The 18638-nt window shown below is 43.0% G+C and overlaps 1 protein-coding gene across 6 annotated transcripts in view; it reads left to right on the top strand.

The window, feature by feature from the left end:
- Positions 1-17793, top strand: part of LOC139273283 (filamin-A-interacting protein 1-like) — a 432733-nt gene extending 414940 nt beyond the window's left edge. For 5 of the 6 annotated variants that reach the window (XM_070889984.1, XM_070889980.1, XM_070889983.1 and 2 more), the window contains one exon: positions 10925-12008. In XM_070889984.1, the coding sequence (XP_070746085.1) occupies positions 10925-10933 (9 nt within the window). In that variant the 3' untranslated portion in view covers positions 10934-12008. Of the gene's footprint in view, positions 1-10924; positions 12009-17766 lie in introns of those variants that run through there. The other variant, XM_070889981.1, reaches the window with a different exon arrangement.
- Positions 17794-18638: the final 845 nt, after the last annotated feature.

Raw genomic sequence — 18638 nt, 5'->3', positions numbered from 1 at the left:
AATGGCCTCCTTCTGTGCTGTAAATTTCTATGATTCTATCATTCTAAATAGCCATTGTCCGGTAATGCTCCAGTGAAATGCCACGGAATGTTTTACTATATTAAAGGTGCTATTTCAATGCAAGTTGCTGTTGCTGGCATTCACTCACTGTCCTGACTCTCTCTCTCGTGGACAGGGGTCTCAGCCCCTGTGAGGCATTAGTCAGCATCAGTAAGTACCTTCGAGAGTGCGGAATCATCCGATGTAGTGAGGGTCGTACGAACATATGAAAATATTGGGCATAACCTAATCCATCTAGCCTTTCCCATCCAATCTAGGGGCTGGATTTTCATTGGCCATCTGTCTCTATAGGCGCCTGCCGGGAAATTAGTTGCCGGTTTTGATGGAATACAATGTCGGAAAGTGTGAGGTCATCCACCTTGGGGGGGGGGGGGGGGGAAAAACAGTAAAAGGGAATATTATTTGAATGGGGAGAAATTACAACATGCTGCGGTGCAGAGGGACCTGGGGGTCCTTGTGCATGAATCCCAAAAAGTTAGTTTGCAGGTGCAGCAGGTAATCAGGAAGGCGAATGGAATGTTGGCCTTCATTGCGAGAGGGATGGAGTACAAAAGCAGGGAGGTCCTCCTGCAACTGTACAGGGTATTGGTGAGGCCGCACCCGGAGTACTGCGTGCAGTTTTGGTCGCCTTAAGGAAGGATATACTAGCTTTGGAGGGAGTACAGAGATGATTCACTAGGCTGATTCCGGAGATGAGGGGGTTACCTTATGATGATAGATTGAGTAGACTGGGTCTTTACTCGTTGGAGTTCAGAAGGATGAGGGGTGATCTTATAGAAACATTTACAATCATGAAAGGGATAGACAAGATAGAGGCAGAGAGGTTGTTTCCACTGGTCGGGGAGACTAGAACTAGGGGGCACAACCTCAAAATATGGGGGAGCCAATTTAAAACCGAGTTGAGAAGGAATTTCTTCTCCCAGAGGGTTGTGAATCTCTGGAATTCTCTGCCCAAGGAAGCAGTTGAGGCTAGCTCATTGAATGTTTTCAAGTCACAGATAGATAGATTTTTAACCAATAAGGGAATTAAGGGTTACGGGGAGCGGGCGGGTAAGTGGAGCTGAGACCACGGCCAGATCAGCCATGATGTTGTTGAATGGCGGAGCAGGCTCGAGGGGCTAGATGGCCGACTCCTGTTCCTAATTCTTATGTTCTTATGTTCTTGTGTTTTGCGGGGGCGCGGGGCAGCACTGCCCGAGAATGTCAAGCCAGCGTGCAATGCCTCCGGTTTTGACAGCACTTCGATTTTTGTTTGGCGCTGACCCTCCAGCGCCCCTTAGTGGGACTGTCTGGAAAACCAGGCGGTCAGAGCTGTCCCAGTGGTGAGCGAGTGAAGGAATTACTGAATGAGGTAAGTTTGATTTTTTTTTTTGTTTTATTTTTGCGATTTATTTTAATGTGATGTGATCAAGGTATTGGGAATGTGTTTTGTGTTTTTTTTTCCAGGGCAGCCTCTCTTGGGGCGCTCAGATGCCGTCTGTTTAGCTTGGTATTTTCCCATGCTCAGCTGTCCTAGCGCCCTAAGAAAGCTATGGAAAGCCTCCCTTAGCGCTCCGCCCCACACCAGGGCCCAGCTGCTGAATTTTGTGGCTGTAGATGCAAACCATTTCCCGGCACAAAATTTGCCGTCCTGCCAACATTACCGACCCGAAATTCCAGCCCATGTGCCTTGTGCATCACGATACAGACGCCCTCGGTCCGCCCAGAGCCATGTAATCTCCCGGGACCGGTACAGAGCCAGATTTTTTTTAAATGCAGACCAATTGAGGTGGGGACAAGAATCTAGAAAATTCCTCTCTGACCCCTTTAGCTGGCTGGAATTGGTCCAGGGGACCACAGTGATATAAATGTGCGTGTCAGTTTGAGTAACACATCTGCCACCTAGTGGATTCTGGAAGCAAAGCATCTCAGTAACAACAGGTCGGGCAGGTGCTTCAGTGCGGTGCCACATCCTGCAACCAACCTTTGCCCTGCCTACTGCAACAATGCACATTTCTATCCAACGAGTGCAATTCTACAACGGGTTCCCCAAAATAAATGAAAATCCCGTCTTTCTGTGTCCTCCGCACATGAAGTGCGCGGTTTGCTTTCCCGCCAATCCTGTGATTGCGTCTAGCCAACAAAATGTTACTGCACCAGCTCTGAATGTTCCCATCAACAACTGCTACAAAACTGCTGACCTGAGGGTCTTGAATCATAGAAATTTACGGCTTGGAAGGAGGCCATTTCGGCTCATCGTGTCCGCGCTGGCCGACAAAGAGCTATCCAACCTAATCCCACTTTCCAGCTTTTGGTCCATAGTCCTGTTGGTTAGGGCACTTGAAGTACACATCCAAGTATTTTTTAAATGTGATGAGGGTTTCTGCCTCTACCACCCTTTCAGGCAGTGAATTCCAGACCCCCACCACCATCTGAGAAAATTTCCCCTCAAATCCTCTCTAAACCTCCCACCAATTACTTTAAATCTATGCCCTCTGGTTGTTGACCCCTCTGCTAAGGGAAAGAGGTCTGTCCTATGAACTCTATCCAGGCCCCTCATAATTTTATACACCTCCATAAGGTCTCCCCTCGGCCTCCTCTGTTCCAAAGAAAACAAACCCAGCCTATCCAATCTTTCCTGACCAGCTGTCAACCATTTATTCCTCTGGGACCTGGGTTTTGCAGCTGAAAGAAGTTACTTTTATACGTTGAAAGCTTACTTATTATTTAACTGTTAGTTTTTTGATTTTTATTGGGCAACAGAGGTGAGTCCTGAAGATTGAATATTTAATGTCATCATTTTTATTAATGTTGCTTTCCTTCAAATCCATTATTTTTAACACAAGCATGCAGTCAAAAAGACTCCACTCAGCAAAAGATGCATCATTGCTTCTATTCATAAAGGGGTAAAAATGACTAAACCTACATCAAATGTTAGTTTAATGCTCAATATTTTTTTAAGTTTAATTCTACAAAATGGACTGTATTCTTTCAAAATTACATGTGTGACATCCTTTTCTATTCTTACGACATCACTGACAAACACATTACACAAGATGGCTCTTACTGGAATTGTCATCACGTGACCTTGTCACATGACCCTTTTATTATACATCAGTTCCATTACCACAATAGTCCACTAGGGGGAGCTCTATTACATTTTAAACTTCAGAACTAAAAGTTATACAGCACCAAAGTAAAAACCTATCTGCCTGTCACCATATCATTAAAGCAGCGCTGTATCACTCCAAAAGACGGTCGTGGTTGAACTCCATTGCCCGCATTCTTGTATCGTTTGAGACCGACGGCAGAAACTGCGAAAGCCCATAGTAATGGCTGCATGACTGAACCTGGGACTGGTCTGCAACGACAAGTATCCATTGTGCTCATTTCTGCAGAAAGGAATTCCCTGCACATGTCAGTATGGATTTCCCACACGACTGCTTTGCAACTTTTACAAGAGTAAAATACTGCGGATGCTGGAATCTGAAATTATAACAGAAAATGCCGGAAAGCTCAGTGGGTCAGGCAGCATCTGTGGTGAGAGAAACAGAGTAAATGTGTTCAGGTCTAAAGGGTCATCGACCTGAAGCGTTAATTCTGTTTCTCTCTCCACAGATGCTGCATGCCCCGCTGAGTTTTCCAGTATTTTTCTGTTATTGCTTTGCGACTTTACCATGGAATCACTTTTACCAATTAGCAAAAGTAACCGAGAGGAGGTGAGGAGAAAATGTTTTACACCGCAAGTTGTTATCTCGACTGCACTGTCTTAAAGCATAATGGAAGCAGATTCAATAATAACTTTCAAAGGAGAATTGGATATGTACTTGAAAAGGAAACATTTGTAGGACTATGGGGAAAGAGCAGGGGAGTAGGACTAATTCGACAGTTCTGGCACAGGCATGATGGGCCGAATGGTGTCCCTCCTCTGCTGTAAGATTTATTATTTTCTTTGTGGGAAACCTGGTGCTATAAACAAATACATGTTCAAGTTGGGAAGTAATGTGCTGTAGTCTGATGTATTAAGTTCTGTTTTATTTGAGAAAATTGTGTCAAGAAAGTCACCTTGTCGTTGCATCATAGCAAAAAATTCTGACCATGTATGGAACATAAGAACTTAAGAGATAGGAGTAGGCCATACGGCCCCTCGAGCCTGCTCCGTCATTTAATACGATCATGGACTCAGTTCCACTTCCCTGCCCGCTCTCCATAACCCCTTATTCCCTTATCGTTTAAGAAACTGTTTATTTCTGTCTTAAATTTATTCAATGTCCCAGCTTCCATAGCTCTCTGAGACAGCGAATTCCACAGATTTACAACCCTCAGAAGAAATTCCTCCTCATCTAAGTTTTAAATGGGCAGCCCCTTATTCCAAGATTATGCCCCCTAGTTCTAGTCTCCCCTCATCAGTGGAAACATCCTCACTGCATCCACCTTGTCAAGCCCTCTCATAATCTTATACATTTCGATAAGATCACCTCATTCTTCTGAATTCCAATGAGTAGAGGCCCAACCTACTCAACCTTTCCTCATAAGTCAACCCCTCATCTCCGGAATTAACCTTGTGAACCTTCTCTGAACTGCCTCCAAAGCAAGTATATCCGTTCGTAAATATGGAAACGAAAACTGCATGCAGTATTCCAGGTGTGGCCTCACCAGTACCCTGTACAACTGTAGCAAGACACTACTGCTTTTATATTCCATCCCCTTTGCAATAAAGGCCAAGATTCCATTGGCCTTCCTGATCACTTGCTGTACCTGCATACTATCCTTTTGTGTTTCATGCACAAGTACCCCCAGGTCCCGCTGTACTGCGGCACTTTGCAATCGTTCTCCATTTCAATAATAACTTGCTCTTTGATTTTTTTTTTCTGCCAAAGTGCATGACCTCACACTTTCCAACATTATACTCCATTTGCCAAATCTTTGCTCACTCACTTAGCCTGTCTACATCCTTTTGCAGATTTTTTTCGTTCTCACATATTGCTTTTCCTCCCATCTTTGTATCATCAGCAAACTTGGCTACGTTACACTCAGTCCCTTCTTCCAAGTCGTTAATACAGATTGTAAGTTATTTTTTTTTTTTGTCCCCTTCTCTCCTAAAATGCAGACTCTTGCTTGCGGCATGTCACCAACCTTCTTGAGCCTCCCCAAAATGGCCTATCTTCATCATTCAGCCTAGACTGAGTATCGCCAAACTATTGGGCTGCGGATGGCATCACAGCTGAGCCTGATGGTGTTCTCACCCATATCCTTGTACATAAATTCAAGCAGGGATCCATGCATAGGAATCAAGAGCAGGAATCCTGGCTAATTTTCTGTCCCCAGCCCCCACCACCCCCATCCTCCCTCCAGACTAAGAACAAAACCTGGGAGATTAACACAATAGTAAGGAAGGACATTAGCTTGGATGATGTGGAATCTGTATGGATAGAACTGCGGAACACCAAAGGGCAGAAAACGCTAGTGGGAGTTGTGTACAGACCACCAAACAGTAGTAGTGAGATTGGGGACAGTATCAAACAAGAAATTTGGGATGCATGCAATAAAGGTACAGCAGTTATCATGAGTGACATTAATCTACATATAGATTGGGTTAACCAAACTGGTAACAATAGGGTGGAGGAGGATTTCCTGGAGTGTATAAGGGATGGTTTTCTAAACCAATATGTCGAGGAACCAACTAGAAAGCTGGTCATCCTCGACTGAGTGTTGTGTAATGAGAGGATTAATTAGCAATCTTGTGCGAGGTCCCTTGGGGAAGAGTGACCATAATATGGTAGAATTCTTCATTAAGATGGAGTGACACAGTTAATTCAGAGACTAGGGTCCTGAACTTAAAGAAAGGTAACTTCAATGGTATGAGACGTGAATTGGCTAGGATAGACTGGCAAATGATACTTAAAGGGTTGACGGTGGATAGGCAATGGCAGGCATTTAAAGATCACATGGATGAACTTCAACAATTGTACATCCCTGCCTGGAGTAAAAATAAAATGGGGAAGGTGGCTCAACTGTGGCTAACAAGGGAAGTTAGGGATAGTGTTAAATCCAAGGAAGAGGCATATAAATTGGCCAGAAAAAGCAGCAAATCTGAGGACTGGGAGAAATTTAGAATTCAGCAGAGGAGGACAGAGTTTAATTAGGAGGGGAAAAATAGAGTATGAGAGTAAGCTTACTGGGAACACAAAAACTGACTGCAAAAGCTTCTATAGATATATGATGAGAAAAATATTAGTGAAGACAAATTTAGGTCCCTTGCAATCCGAATCAGGTGAATTTATAATGGGGCACAAAGAAATGGGGGACCAATTGAACAAATACTTTGGTTCTGTCTTCACCTAAGGAAGACCCAAATAACCTTCTGGAAATACTAGTGGACCGAGGATCTAGTGAGGAAGAGGAACTGAACGAAATCCTTTAGTCAGAAAATTGTGTTAGGGAAATTGATGGGATTGAAGGCTGATAAATCCCCAGGGCCTGATGGTCTGCATCCCAGAGTACTTAAGGAAGTGGCCCTAGAAATAGTGGATGCATTGGTGATCATTTTCCAACAGTCTATCGACTCTGGATCAGTTCCTATGGATTGGAGAATAGCTAATATAACCCCACTTTTTTTTTAAAAAGGAGGGAGAGAGAAAACAGGGAATTATAGCCTGACATCGGTAGTGAGGAAAATGTTGGAATCAATTATTAAAGATGTAAAAGCAGCACATTTGGAAAGCAGTAATAGGATTGGTCCAAGTCAGTGTGGATTTATGAAAGGGAAATCATGCTTGACAAATCTTCTAGAACTTTTTTGAGGATGCAACTAGTAGAGTGGACAAGGGAGAACCAGTGGATGTGGTGTATTTGGACTTTCAAAAGGCTCTTGACCAGGTCCCACACACGAGATTGGTGTGCAAAATTAAAGCACATGGTATTGGGAGTAATGTATTGACGTGGACAGAGAACTGGTTGGCAGACTGGAAGCAAAGAGTAGGAATAAATGGGTCCTTTTCAGAATGGCAGGCAGTGACTAGTGGGTGGTACCACAAGGTTCAGTGCTGGGACTCCAGCAATTTACGAAGGAATTGAATGTAATATCTCCAAATTTGTTGATGACACTAAGCTGGGTGGCAGTGTGAGCTGTGAGGAGGATGCCATGAGGCTGCAGGGTGACTTGGATAGGTTAGATGAGTGGGCAAATACATGGCAGATGCAGTATAATGTAGATAAAAGGTTATCCACTTTGGTGGCAAAAACAGGAAGGCAGAATATTATTTGAATGGTGACAGATTAGGAAAAGGGGAGGTGCAACGAGACCTGGGTGTCATGGTACATCAGTCATTGAAAGTTGGCATACAGGTACAGCAGGCGGTGAAGAAGGCAAATGGTATGTTGGCCTTCATAGCAAAAGGATTTGAGTATAGGAGCAGGGAGGTCTTACTGCAGTTGTACAGGGCCTTGGTGAGGCCACATCTGGAATATTGTGTACAGTTTTGGTCTCCTAATCTGAGGAAGGACATTCTTGCTATTGAGGGATTGCAGCGAAGGTTCACCAGACTGATTCCTGGGATGGCAGGACTGACATATAAATCGACTGGGCCTTTATTCACTGGAATTTAGAAGAATGAGAGGGGATCTCATAAACATATAAAATTCTGAAGGGATTGGACAGGTTAGATGCAGGAAGAATGTTCCTGATGTTTGGGAAGTCCAGCACCAGGGGTCACAGTCTAAGGATAAGGGGTAAGCCATTTAGCACCGAGATAAGGAAAAACTTCTTCATAGAGTTGTGAACCTGTGTAATTCTGTCTCAAAGTTGTTGAGGCCAGTTCGTTAGATGTGGCCCTTACGGCTAAAGGGGTATGGAGAGAAAGCAGGAATGGGGTACTGAAGTTGCGTGAATGGGGTACCGAAGTTGCATGATCAACCATGATCATATTGAATGGTGGTGCAGGCTCGAAGGGCCGAATGTTTCTGTTTCTGATCTACAATACCAGATTGTCCCTTTACTCTGGGCCATTGGGGAGCTAATAATTATCGATCATGTAGATTCTATTTTATCCAATGATTTGCAACTTAGTAGATTCATTGTAATGTTTTTGTTTATTTCCTTGTAATGCTGCTGTTTGCAATTATCGACCAGAAGTGTGTTCTAGCTGATGTTTTAACAGTGATGCATGCGTACTCCCAGCGTTAGAACCATTGTAAAGTGGGAGTGCTTCAAAAACACCTAAGGGAAACCATTTGCAGTTCATAGAATGATATAGCACAGAACAGGCCATTCAGCCCATTGTGCCTATTCCAGCTCTTTGCTCGAGCTAGACAATCTATATTAATGATTTGGATAAAGGGACCGAGTGTAATGTAGCCAAGTTTTCTGAAGATACAAAGATGGGTGGGAAAGCAAATTGTGAGGAGGACACACAAAATCTGCAAAGGGATATAGATAAGCTAAGTGAGTGGGAAAAAATTTGGCAGGTGGGGTATAATGTGGGAAACTGAAGTTATTCACTTTGGCAGAAATAATAGAAAAACAAATAATTTAAATGGAGAAAAATTGCAATGTGCTGCAGTACAGAGAGACCTGGGGGTCCTTGTGCATGAAACACAAAAAGTTAGTACGCATGTAGGGGTTTTGAATATAGGAGCAGGGAAGTCTTACTGAAGTTGTACAGGGCCTTGGTGAGGTCTCACCTGGAATATTGTGTTCAGTTTTGGTCTCCTAATCTGAGGAAGGACATTCTTGCTATTGAGGGAGTGCAGCGAAGGTTCACCAGACTGATTCCCAGGATGGTTGGACTGACCTAATGAGGAGAGGCTGGATCGACTGGGCCTTTATTCACTGGAATTTAGAAGAATGAGAGGGGATCTCATAGAAACATATAAAATTCTGACGGGACTGGACAGGTTAGATGCAGGAAGAATGTTCCTGATGTTGGGGAAGTCCAGAACCAGGGGACACCGTCTAAGGATAAGGGGTAAGCCATTTGGGATGGAGATGAGGAGAAACTTCTTAATTCAGAGAGTTGTTAACCTCTGGAATTCCCTACCGCAGAGTGTTGTTGATGCCAGTTCGTTGGATATATTCAAGAGGGAGTTAGATGTGGCTCTTACGGCTAAAGGGATCAAGGGGTATGGAGAGAAAGCAGGAAAGGGGTACTGAGGTGAATGATCAGCCATAGAAACATAGCAAATGGGTGCAGGAGTAGGCCATTTGGCCCTTCGAGCCTGCACCGCCATTCAATAAGATCATGGCTGATCATTCCCTCAGTACCCCTTTCCTGCTTTCTCTCCATACCATGATCTTATTGAATGGTGGTGCAGGCTCGAAGGGCCGAATGGCCTACTCCTGCACCTAGTTTCTATGTTTCTGTTACAGCAAGTAATCAGGAAGGTAAATGGAATGTTGGCCTTTATTGCAAGCGGATAGAGTATAAAAACAGAATTCCTTCTACAACTGTGCAGGGTAGTGGTGAGGCCGCACCTGTAGTACTGCATACAGTTTTGGTCTCTGTATTTAGGGAAGGCTGTACTTGCATTGGAGGCTGTTCAGAGAAGGTTCACTAGGTTGATTCTGGAGATGAGGGGGTTGACTTATGAGGAAAGGTTGAGTAGGTTGGGCCTATACACATTGGAGTTCAGAAAAATGAGAGGTGATCTTATTGAACCTTAAGATAATGAGGGAGCTCGACAAGGTGGATGCAGAGAGGATATTTCCATTCATAGGGGAAACTAAAACTATGGGACATAGTCTTGGAATAAGAGGCCGCCCATTTAAAACTGAGATGAGGAGAAGTTTCTTCTCAGAGTTGTAAATCTATGAAATTCTCTGCCCCAGAGAGCCTTGGAGGCTGGATCATTGAATATATTTAAGGCAGAGATAGACAGATTTTTGAGCAACAAGGGAGTAAAGGGTTATGGGGAGCGGGCAGGGAGTGGAGCTGAGTCCATGATCAGATCAGCCATGATATTGAATGGCAGAGCAAGCTCGAGGAGCCAAATGGCCTACTCCTGCTCCTATTTCTAATGTTCTAATGTACATCTGGGCTGATTAGTATTGTTGAAAACTTTCTTTGTGTTGTTGCTGAGACAGAGACTGGTAGTTGGGGGACATAGTTCTGTGGGAATCTTCCCCTTGTATTTTCAACATTTAAAATGATTCCAAGAGGAATTTAATACATTCCATGGTTCAAAATCACTGAAGTTTGAGTGATCATACCACAGATCCTTTATTAAATGGCAATTGAAAATCAAAAGTAAATACCATATTAGAATGTTTTTATAAAAAAAACATGGTACAGCTTTATTAAAACAAGATGTTGAAAATGCCAGAAGATTTATTAGCATCTGGAAAGGGTAGATTAACAATTTAGAATAAAAACAGAAAATGCTGGAAATCTCAGCAGGTCAGGCAGCATTTGTGGAGAGAGAAACAGAGTTGATGATTCACGTCAATGACCCTTCGTCAGAACTGGCAAATGTTTGAAATATAACAGATTCTTAAGGAAATGCTGGGGCCCTGAAAGGGGGAGGGGAGGAAAGAACAAAAGGGAAGATCTGTGATGAGGTGGAAGGCAGAAGAGTTTTGAGACAAAAGGGATGATAGGCCAAATTGAGATGGTAATAGCACAAGTTAGGAAACAAAAGATGAGTCTAGGTAGGGCACGATTTAGATGCGATTCCTCCTCCATGAACCAGTTAACCTGTGTCCCTGGTTCAGATGCTGATGGGTCCACTGTGCACTTTCAATTTTTCTATCTAATTATCCAGCATTCACCTTTTTCCTTCATGTAACAACTTGGAGCCCTACGAAAAAGGGGGTGCTGCGTCTTTTTTTTGAAGTTGACGCTCTCTTTGGATGCTATAATCACGCTTTATTCCTCTGTCCTTTTTGCAGAGACCATAGTCATTCATCAAGTGCGGATGGCCCTCTAACTGCTGGGAGCGTCCTGTTGCAGCCTGTGATTTTCTTGCACTGTTACTGCTGGCTGAATGAAGCACTGCCCTGGGCTGCAGCTCCTAAGGCCCCCTGTGGGGCAACTCTAGTCTCGTATGCTACTGACCACTATCAAGAGACACTGCAATCATAACCTGTATTTTTTTTTGAAGAAGAAATTATTCAGGATTTTTATGTGGTTTTAGTTGATGTGTATAGAACTAATCCATCATTGCTCCCGTAATAGTAAGAGGAGGAACAGAAGTGCTGTGTCAAGTTGTGCCTCAAATAGAGTTGTTCTACTAAAGGGGCAGTGTATTTATATAATTTTAAAAAGTCCTCTTAATCTCTACATGGCAAATGGTGCCATGGGTTGATGTCATCATGACACATTGACCAACCATTCTCTCTCCACACTAAACAGCACAATACCTCTTTAAAATGCATATATATGCAGGAATAAATGGAAGATCTGTTAATCTGACAATGAAAATTATTTTTCTATACAAATGGATTTCTAATTTACCATTTTATGTAGCTGTTTTGGCATTCAATGTGAAGCATTTTGGTTCTGCAAATGACACATCTTGCATCTGTTTAGAAACAAAAAATAGACTGAAATTTCCTCCTGCCCCATAAATTCTGGAACTTTACTTGAATTTGACATTTTTAAAACAAAGTTTGTTGATTTTAAGGACTTTTTTCTTATTTTTAAAAAAGAAATGCACTTCCTAGTTGTAGTGACGGTTCTGGACTTGAAGCTGATTGGCTGGTCAGCGCTGCGCTGGTGGTGTTCCTCGAGCAGAGTTATACTGAAAGGTCATCTACAGATGGATTGAGATGTCATTTCAAAGTGGGCGGTCCCTAATGGCTCCCAAGTGCCCTTCACCCTGCACACCATGATGCTGCCTTATCCTGATGGTTTTTTTAAATATGTTGCACCTCGTTCACTCTGGTTTTTAAAAAAAATCTACAGTGCACTGTGTCTGACTGTGTAAGTGCAATTCCAAGTTTTAAATAATTAAAGCCTGTATATTTAATTGAACACTCTGGTCTTTTCCTTTATTTCATAATTGCGGTAGGCATTTGATTATCCTTTGGTCTAAGCAACAGTGGTTATAATAGGCTTTATTTCAAGTAAAAGTCTCCTTGCTCTTTTTTTTGTGTTTCCACCCGTCACTGATGTCAGGAGTATTGTAAGGGGATACTGGAGGTAGTGAATTGATCTGACACATTAAATGGTCCAGATGAAAGGGTTTATCAGTATTAAGAGGTTGTGAGGAGTCTGGAGTTCCTCCACCTCACAGTAGGGATTGTGATATATATCGCCTATTGACAGATTGTATGTAAAACTCGCTTATGTATGTAAAGCACACTTATTGCACTCGCTTACAAATGGGGTTTTTGAAGCTTGCTTAGCAGCAAAGCTTGATGGTAAATGAACCATCAATTGTATTAACCTTTAGTACCAACTGATAGAAAATGAAAACTTGCATATTCAGTACAGAGCAATCTGAGAACGAGAAAGTTTTGACTGGAATTCTCTCGGTGAAGGGATAAGAAATCAGGTGTTTGGGAACAAGATAGCAAACACTGGGAAACAAGGTTAATCAACACGTCATGGGGGAACCGAGGCTAAGTTGACACCATTGAACAACACATTTCAAAAGGGGGACAGGTTGGGAAATCACTCAGCAGCCAGTCTGATACGGGTCTACGAATCACTGAAGCTCTGCTGATAAGCTGCAGGCCAACAGAAAATCTGTATAAATGTACTTGTAGAAACCCTTGTATTTCGAAGGTTCATTCATGAACTCTTCCCCTGCATGCTTGAATAAAGACCGGTTGAACCGAGGTTTCGTCTGAGTGATTCCATGGTCGCATTAACGGGCGAGTGTCGATTCCTTATCAGGGAGTCCACCTTGAGAAGTTGTCTTTTTTTACCCCAACATTTGGCGCTGCAAGCAGGATACAGACACTCCAACCCGGATGACATGGCAGCTATTGCGGTGAGTATTCTTTTTGTACCACCTACACAGCTGTAGCATTGACAGGGAAGGAGGTAATCTGTATAAAGAACTAAGTTATAGCGAACCACGGAAGGATGAAGACCAAGGTAGGATAGGTGTATGTCCTGAAGCATGACGGATGACACGGTAATAAAACAAGGAGAAGCCTGTGTTGATCGTGCGCAGTGCAAACAATATAACCTAAAGGGGCGGTGGGTGCCGACCTCAGCTCAGTCTCGTGGATTGCATATCCTGTGGCATGTGGGAAGTCCCGGGTGCATTGCGAAGCCGGGCCAACCACGTGTGCCAGAGGTGTCTCCGGCTGCACCAACTCGAGCTCTGTGTTTTGGAGCTTGAACGGCAGCTGGGGTCACTGCGGTGCATCCGCGAGATTGAGAGCTACGTGGATAGCGCATTTCTAGAGGCGGTGTGCAGGCAGAGAGGGAGGGAGTGGGTGACCGCCAGACAGAAGAGGAGGACTAGGCAGGTAGTGCAGGAGTCCAGAGTCCATCTTGCTCTCCAACTGGTACTCTGTTCTCAGTGCCGGTGGGGGTGATGGTGGCTCTGGGGAATGCAGCCAGAGCTCAGTCCACAGCACCACAGGGGGCTTGACTGCACGGGTGGGTGGGTGGGGAAGGAAGAATGGAAGAGCTAAAGTGGTAGGGGATTTGGTGGTCGGGAGCAGACAGGCGTTTCTGCGGCCGCAGACCTGACTCCAGAATGGTATGTTGCCTCCCTGGTGCCAGGGTCAAGGATGTCACTGAGTGGCTGCAGGGCATTCTGGGGGGAGAGGGTAAACAACCAGAGGTCGTGGTCCACATCGGTACCAATGACCTAGGTAGGAAGAGGGACGAGGTCCTGCAGGCAGAGTTTAGGGAGCTAGGAGAGAGATTAAAAAGCAGGACCTCAAAGGAAGTAATCTCCGGATTACACTCAGTGCCACGAGCTAGTGAGTACAGAAATGGGAGGATAGAGCAGATGAATACGTGGTTGGAGAGATGGTGCAGGTGGGAGGGCTTTAGTTTCCTGAGACATTGGGACCGCTTCTGGGGGAGGTGGGACCTGTACAAGCCGGACGGGTTGCACGTCAACAGAGCCGGGACCAATATCCTGGTGGGGTGGGGGGGGTTGCTAGTGCTGTTGGGGAGGGTTTAAACTCGCTTGGCAGGGGGATGGGAACCTGAGAGTTGATTCAATAGGGAGGAGAGAAAAGCTGGAATTAGAAAGCAAAAATAAAGAAAGTGAGTTTGAAGGAGAGGGGAAACAAGCAGGAAAAAAGGGTAAAAAAATAAACTTAAAGGCACTTTGTCTAAATGCACGTAGCATTTGTAACAAGATAGATGAATTGACAGCACAAATTGAGACAGGGATATGATCTGATAGCCATTACAGAGATGTGGTTGCAAGGTGACCAGGACTGGGAATTAAATATTATGGGGTACTTGACAATCCAGAAGGATGGACAGAAAGGAAAAGGAGCTGGGGTAGCTCTATTGATAAAGGATGCAATAGTAAGAAACGATATTGGCTCAAAGGATCAGGATGTTGAAACAGTTTGGGTGGAGATAAGGAATAATAAGGGGAAAAGTCACTGGTGGACATAGTGTATAGGCCCCCTAACAGTAGCAACTCTGTTGGTCGGAGCATAAACCAAGAAATAGTGGTGGCTTATAAAAAAGGAACAGCAATAATCATGGGTGATTTTAACCTCCATATTGATTGGATAAATCAAATTGGTCAGGGTAGCTTTGAGGAGGAGTTCATAGAGTGAGTAAGGGACGGGTTCCTTGAGCAGTATGTAACGGAACCAACCAGGGGGCAGGCTATCTTCGATCTGGTCCTGTGTAATGAGACGGGATTAATAAACAATCTGCTAGTAAAGGATCCCCTCGGAATGAGTGATCATAGCATGATTGAATTTCAAATTCAGGCAGAGGGTGAGAAAGTTGGATCTCTAACCAGCGTACTAAGCTTAAATAAAGGAGACTATGAAGGTATGAGGGCAGAGTTGAGTAAAATGGACCAGGGAAAATAGATTAAAGTGTAGGACAGTTGATGAACAGTGGTGTACATTTAAGGGTTTATTTCACGACTCAAGAAAAATATATTCCAGTGAGGAGGAAAGGGTGTGAGAGAAAAGATAGCCATCCGTGGCTAACTAAAGAAATAAAGGATGGTATCCAATTGAAAATAAGGGCATACAAAGTGGCTAAAACTAGTGGGAGGACAGAAGACTGGGAAGCTTTTAAAAGCCAGCAAAGAACGACTCAAAAAATGATTAAGAAAGGAAAGATAGACTATGAAAGTAAACTAGCGCAAAATATAAAAACAGATAGCAAGAGTTTCTATGGGTATATAAAAAGGAAAAGAGTGCCTAATGTAAATGTTGGTCCCTTAGAGGATGGGAATTAGTAATGGGGAACATGGAGATGGCAGAAACTCTGAACAAATATTTTGTATCTGTCATTACGGTAGAGGACACTAACAATATTCCAACAGTGGATAGTCTAGGGGCTATAGTGGGGGGAGGAACTTAACACAATCATAATCAATAAGGAGGTGGTACTCAGTAAAATAATAGGACTAAAGGCAGATAAATCCCCTTGACCTCATGGTTTGCATCCAAGGGTCTTGAGAAGTAGCGACAGGGATTGTGGATGCATTGGTTGTAATTTACCAAAATTCCCTGGATTCTGGGGAGGTCCCAGCAGATTGGAAAACTGCAAATGTTACACCCCTATTTTTTTTTTTTAAAAAAGGAGGCAGACAAAAAGCAGGAAACGATAGACCAGTTAGCCTAACATCTGTTGTTGGAAAATGTTGGAGTCCATTATTAAAGAAGCAGTAGCAGGACATTTTGGATAAGCAAAATTCGGTCAGGCAGATTTATGAAGGGGAAGTCATGTTTGACAAATTTGCTCGCGTTCTTTGAGGATGTAACAAACAGGGTAGATAAAGGGGAACCAGTGGATGTGGTATATTTGGACTTCCAGAAGGCATTTGACAAGGTGCCACATAAAAGGTGAGTGTACAAGATAAACGTTCACTGGGTTGGGGGTAATATATTAGCATGGATAGAGGATTGGCTAACTCTCAAAAAAACAGAGAGTAGGGATAAATGGTTCACTCTCTGGTTGGCAACCGGTAACTAGTGGGGTGCCGCAGGAATCAGTGCTGTGGCCCCAACTATTTACAATCTATTAACGACTTGGAAGAAGGGACTGAGTATAACGTAGCCAAGTTTGCTGATGATACATTGCTTTTCCTCCCATCTTTGTGTGAGGAGGACACAAAAAAAGCCTGAATGTCCTTTTTGCAGATAAGTGAGTGGGCAAAAATTTGGCAGATGGAGTATAATGTTGGAAAGTGTGAGGTCATGTACTTTGACAGAAAAAAAATCAAAGATCAAGTTATTATTTAAATGGAGAAAGATTGCAAAGTGCCGCAGTACAGCGGGACCTGGAGGTACTTGTGCATGAAACACAAAAGGATAGTATGCAGGTACAGCAAGTGATCAGGAAGGCCAATGGTATCTTGGCCTTTATTGCAAAGGGGATGGAGTTTAAAAGCAGGGAAGTCTTACTACAGCTATATAAGACATTGGTGAGGCCACACCTGGAATAACTCGTGCAGTTTTGGTTTCCATACTTACGAAAAGATGTACTTGCTTTGGAGGCAGTTCAGAGAAGGTTCACTAGGTTGATTCCGGGGATGAGGGAGTTGACTTATGAGGATAGGTTAAGTAGGTTGGGCCTCTTCTCATTGGAATTCAGAAGAATGAGAGGTGATCTTATCGAAGTGTATCAGATTATGAGGGGGCTTGATGAGGTGGATGCAGAGAGGATGTTTCCACTGATGGGGGAAGACTAGAGCTTGAGGGCATGATCTTAGAATAAGGGGCCGCCCATTTAATACAGAGATGAGGATGAATTTCTTAGTTGTAAATCTGTGGAATTCGCTGCCTCAGAGCTGTGGAATCTGGGACATTGAATAAATTTAAGACACAAATAGACAGTTTCTTAAACGATAAGGGGTTATAGGGAGCGGGCGGGGAAGTGGAGCTGAGTCCATGATCAGATCAGCGATGATATTGAATGGTGGAGCAGGCTCAAGGGGCCATATGACCACCTTATGTTATGTTCTCATGTTCTTTAGAAAAAACATCAGTGGGATGGAGTATATGGACCAGAAGGGTCTTTGGTATATATGCTAGCAGAAAAGCCCATCAAAACATTAACTTAGGATGACTACGATGAAATTCTGGAATGGGCAGAGAACATAGAGGAAGTAAAGGCAGAACAAAAGGAAAGATAGATAAAATGGCAGCAGAAATGAAGCGGGAGGGGGAACAGCCCCGTGCAGCTCCCCTGATATGTTTTAACTGTATCAGGAAGGTCACTTTTTTAAAAGTTTCAGTTTATATGGAAGTGTTTGTGTGGATGTTTTCTTGACAGCGTAATGTGTCTGAAAGCCGGTCTTTGAAAAGATTGTCTTTGTTTTAGCTCCCCTACTTTTTTGATGTGGAGCTGAAAGCTTTTCTAACTCGAGTGTTAAAATGTTAATTTTAAGTTAGAAACGCAGGTGCGAAGTTACTTACGGAGCAATGAAACGCACAAAAGACAGGTTGTTTAACAAAAGATAAAACTTCAACCTTGAAGTTACAGTTGCTAAAAGAAAAACAAATTGAACATTTTAATTCGAGTACAAAAAATTGAGATTGTCTTGTCGTTTAAATTAACAATTTCTTGGAGCTACAAGCCTGTGTAAAATGTTCCTAATTCAATATTTTTACAGTTCATTGGAAAGGCATCTGAAGAAAGGAGAAAATGGAAACCGGTGTAACTTCCTGGGTGCTATTTTATTTTATTTTGTCTGCTCGGTATTGTGTTTAGTTAATGACCTATTGGCTATGAAAAAGATATTGGTTTAATTGGATTATTGAGGGTAATTAACCAATGAAAACCGGACTTTCATTGTGACCACGGTGAAATTCCGTTTTTTTTCCCTAGTTCCAGAGATGAAACTTTCACCACATTGGAAGAGAGATAAAAGACACAGTTGATGATTTTTGCAAGGAAAAATAAAAGTTGCCATTTGGTTATTTGGAAAATGTTAATTTTAAATTACGGGACAATTTCTACTTCAGTAAAGGAGATTTAAATTTCAGGTTTGAAAACCTTTTTTAAAATGGACAGTTTGTAAATAGCGGGAGGTTTTTTTAAAAAAAAAGAATTATGTGAAGTCATGTAATGATGTCGGGCCTTCTTACAAACCTGCAAAGGAGTTAACCCTTTCCACTGACAGCTGTTTTATTTAGTTCACCAAACAACTTCAGCATCGCTGCATGGAATTTAAAAAAAATACAGGACATTATTAATTTGGGTTTCTTAATTGGTAGCGAATGTTTTCCCCACGTGCCAGAAGGAAAATAAATAAATTGTTATGGTCATAATGAAGTTTTAAAAAATGTGTAAAGAATGAAGTAACATAGCTAGAATACATCATAACACAAAGGAAAAGACAAATGCCCAAGGACAGAAAGGAGGTTTATTGGACTGATACCAAAACCAAGGACCGTGCAAGGGGTCAGGCAGGTACTAGGGCTGTTCAACTACTAAAATTTTATCCCCGAATATGCCGAGATGGCCCAACCTATACAGGACCTG

This window comes from Pristiophorus japonicus, chromosome 9 (genome assembly GCF_044704955.1).
Source record: "Pristiophorus japonicus isolate sPriJap1 chromosome 9, sPriJap1.hap1, whole genome shotgun sequence".
Lineage (NCBI taxonomy): Eukaryota > Metazoa > Chordata > Chondrichthyes > Pristiophoridae > Pristiophorus > Pristiophorus japonicus.
The sequence above is the reverse complement of the archived record's forward strand: the minus strand, read 5'-3'. Positions and strand labels throughout refer to the sequence as shown.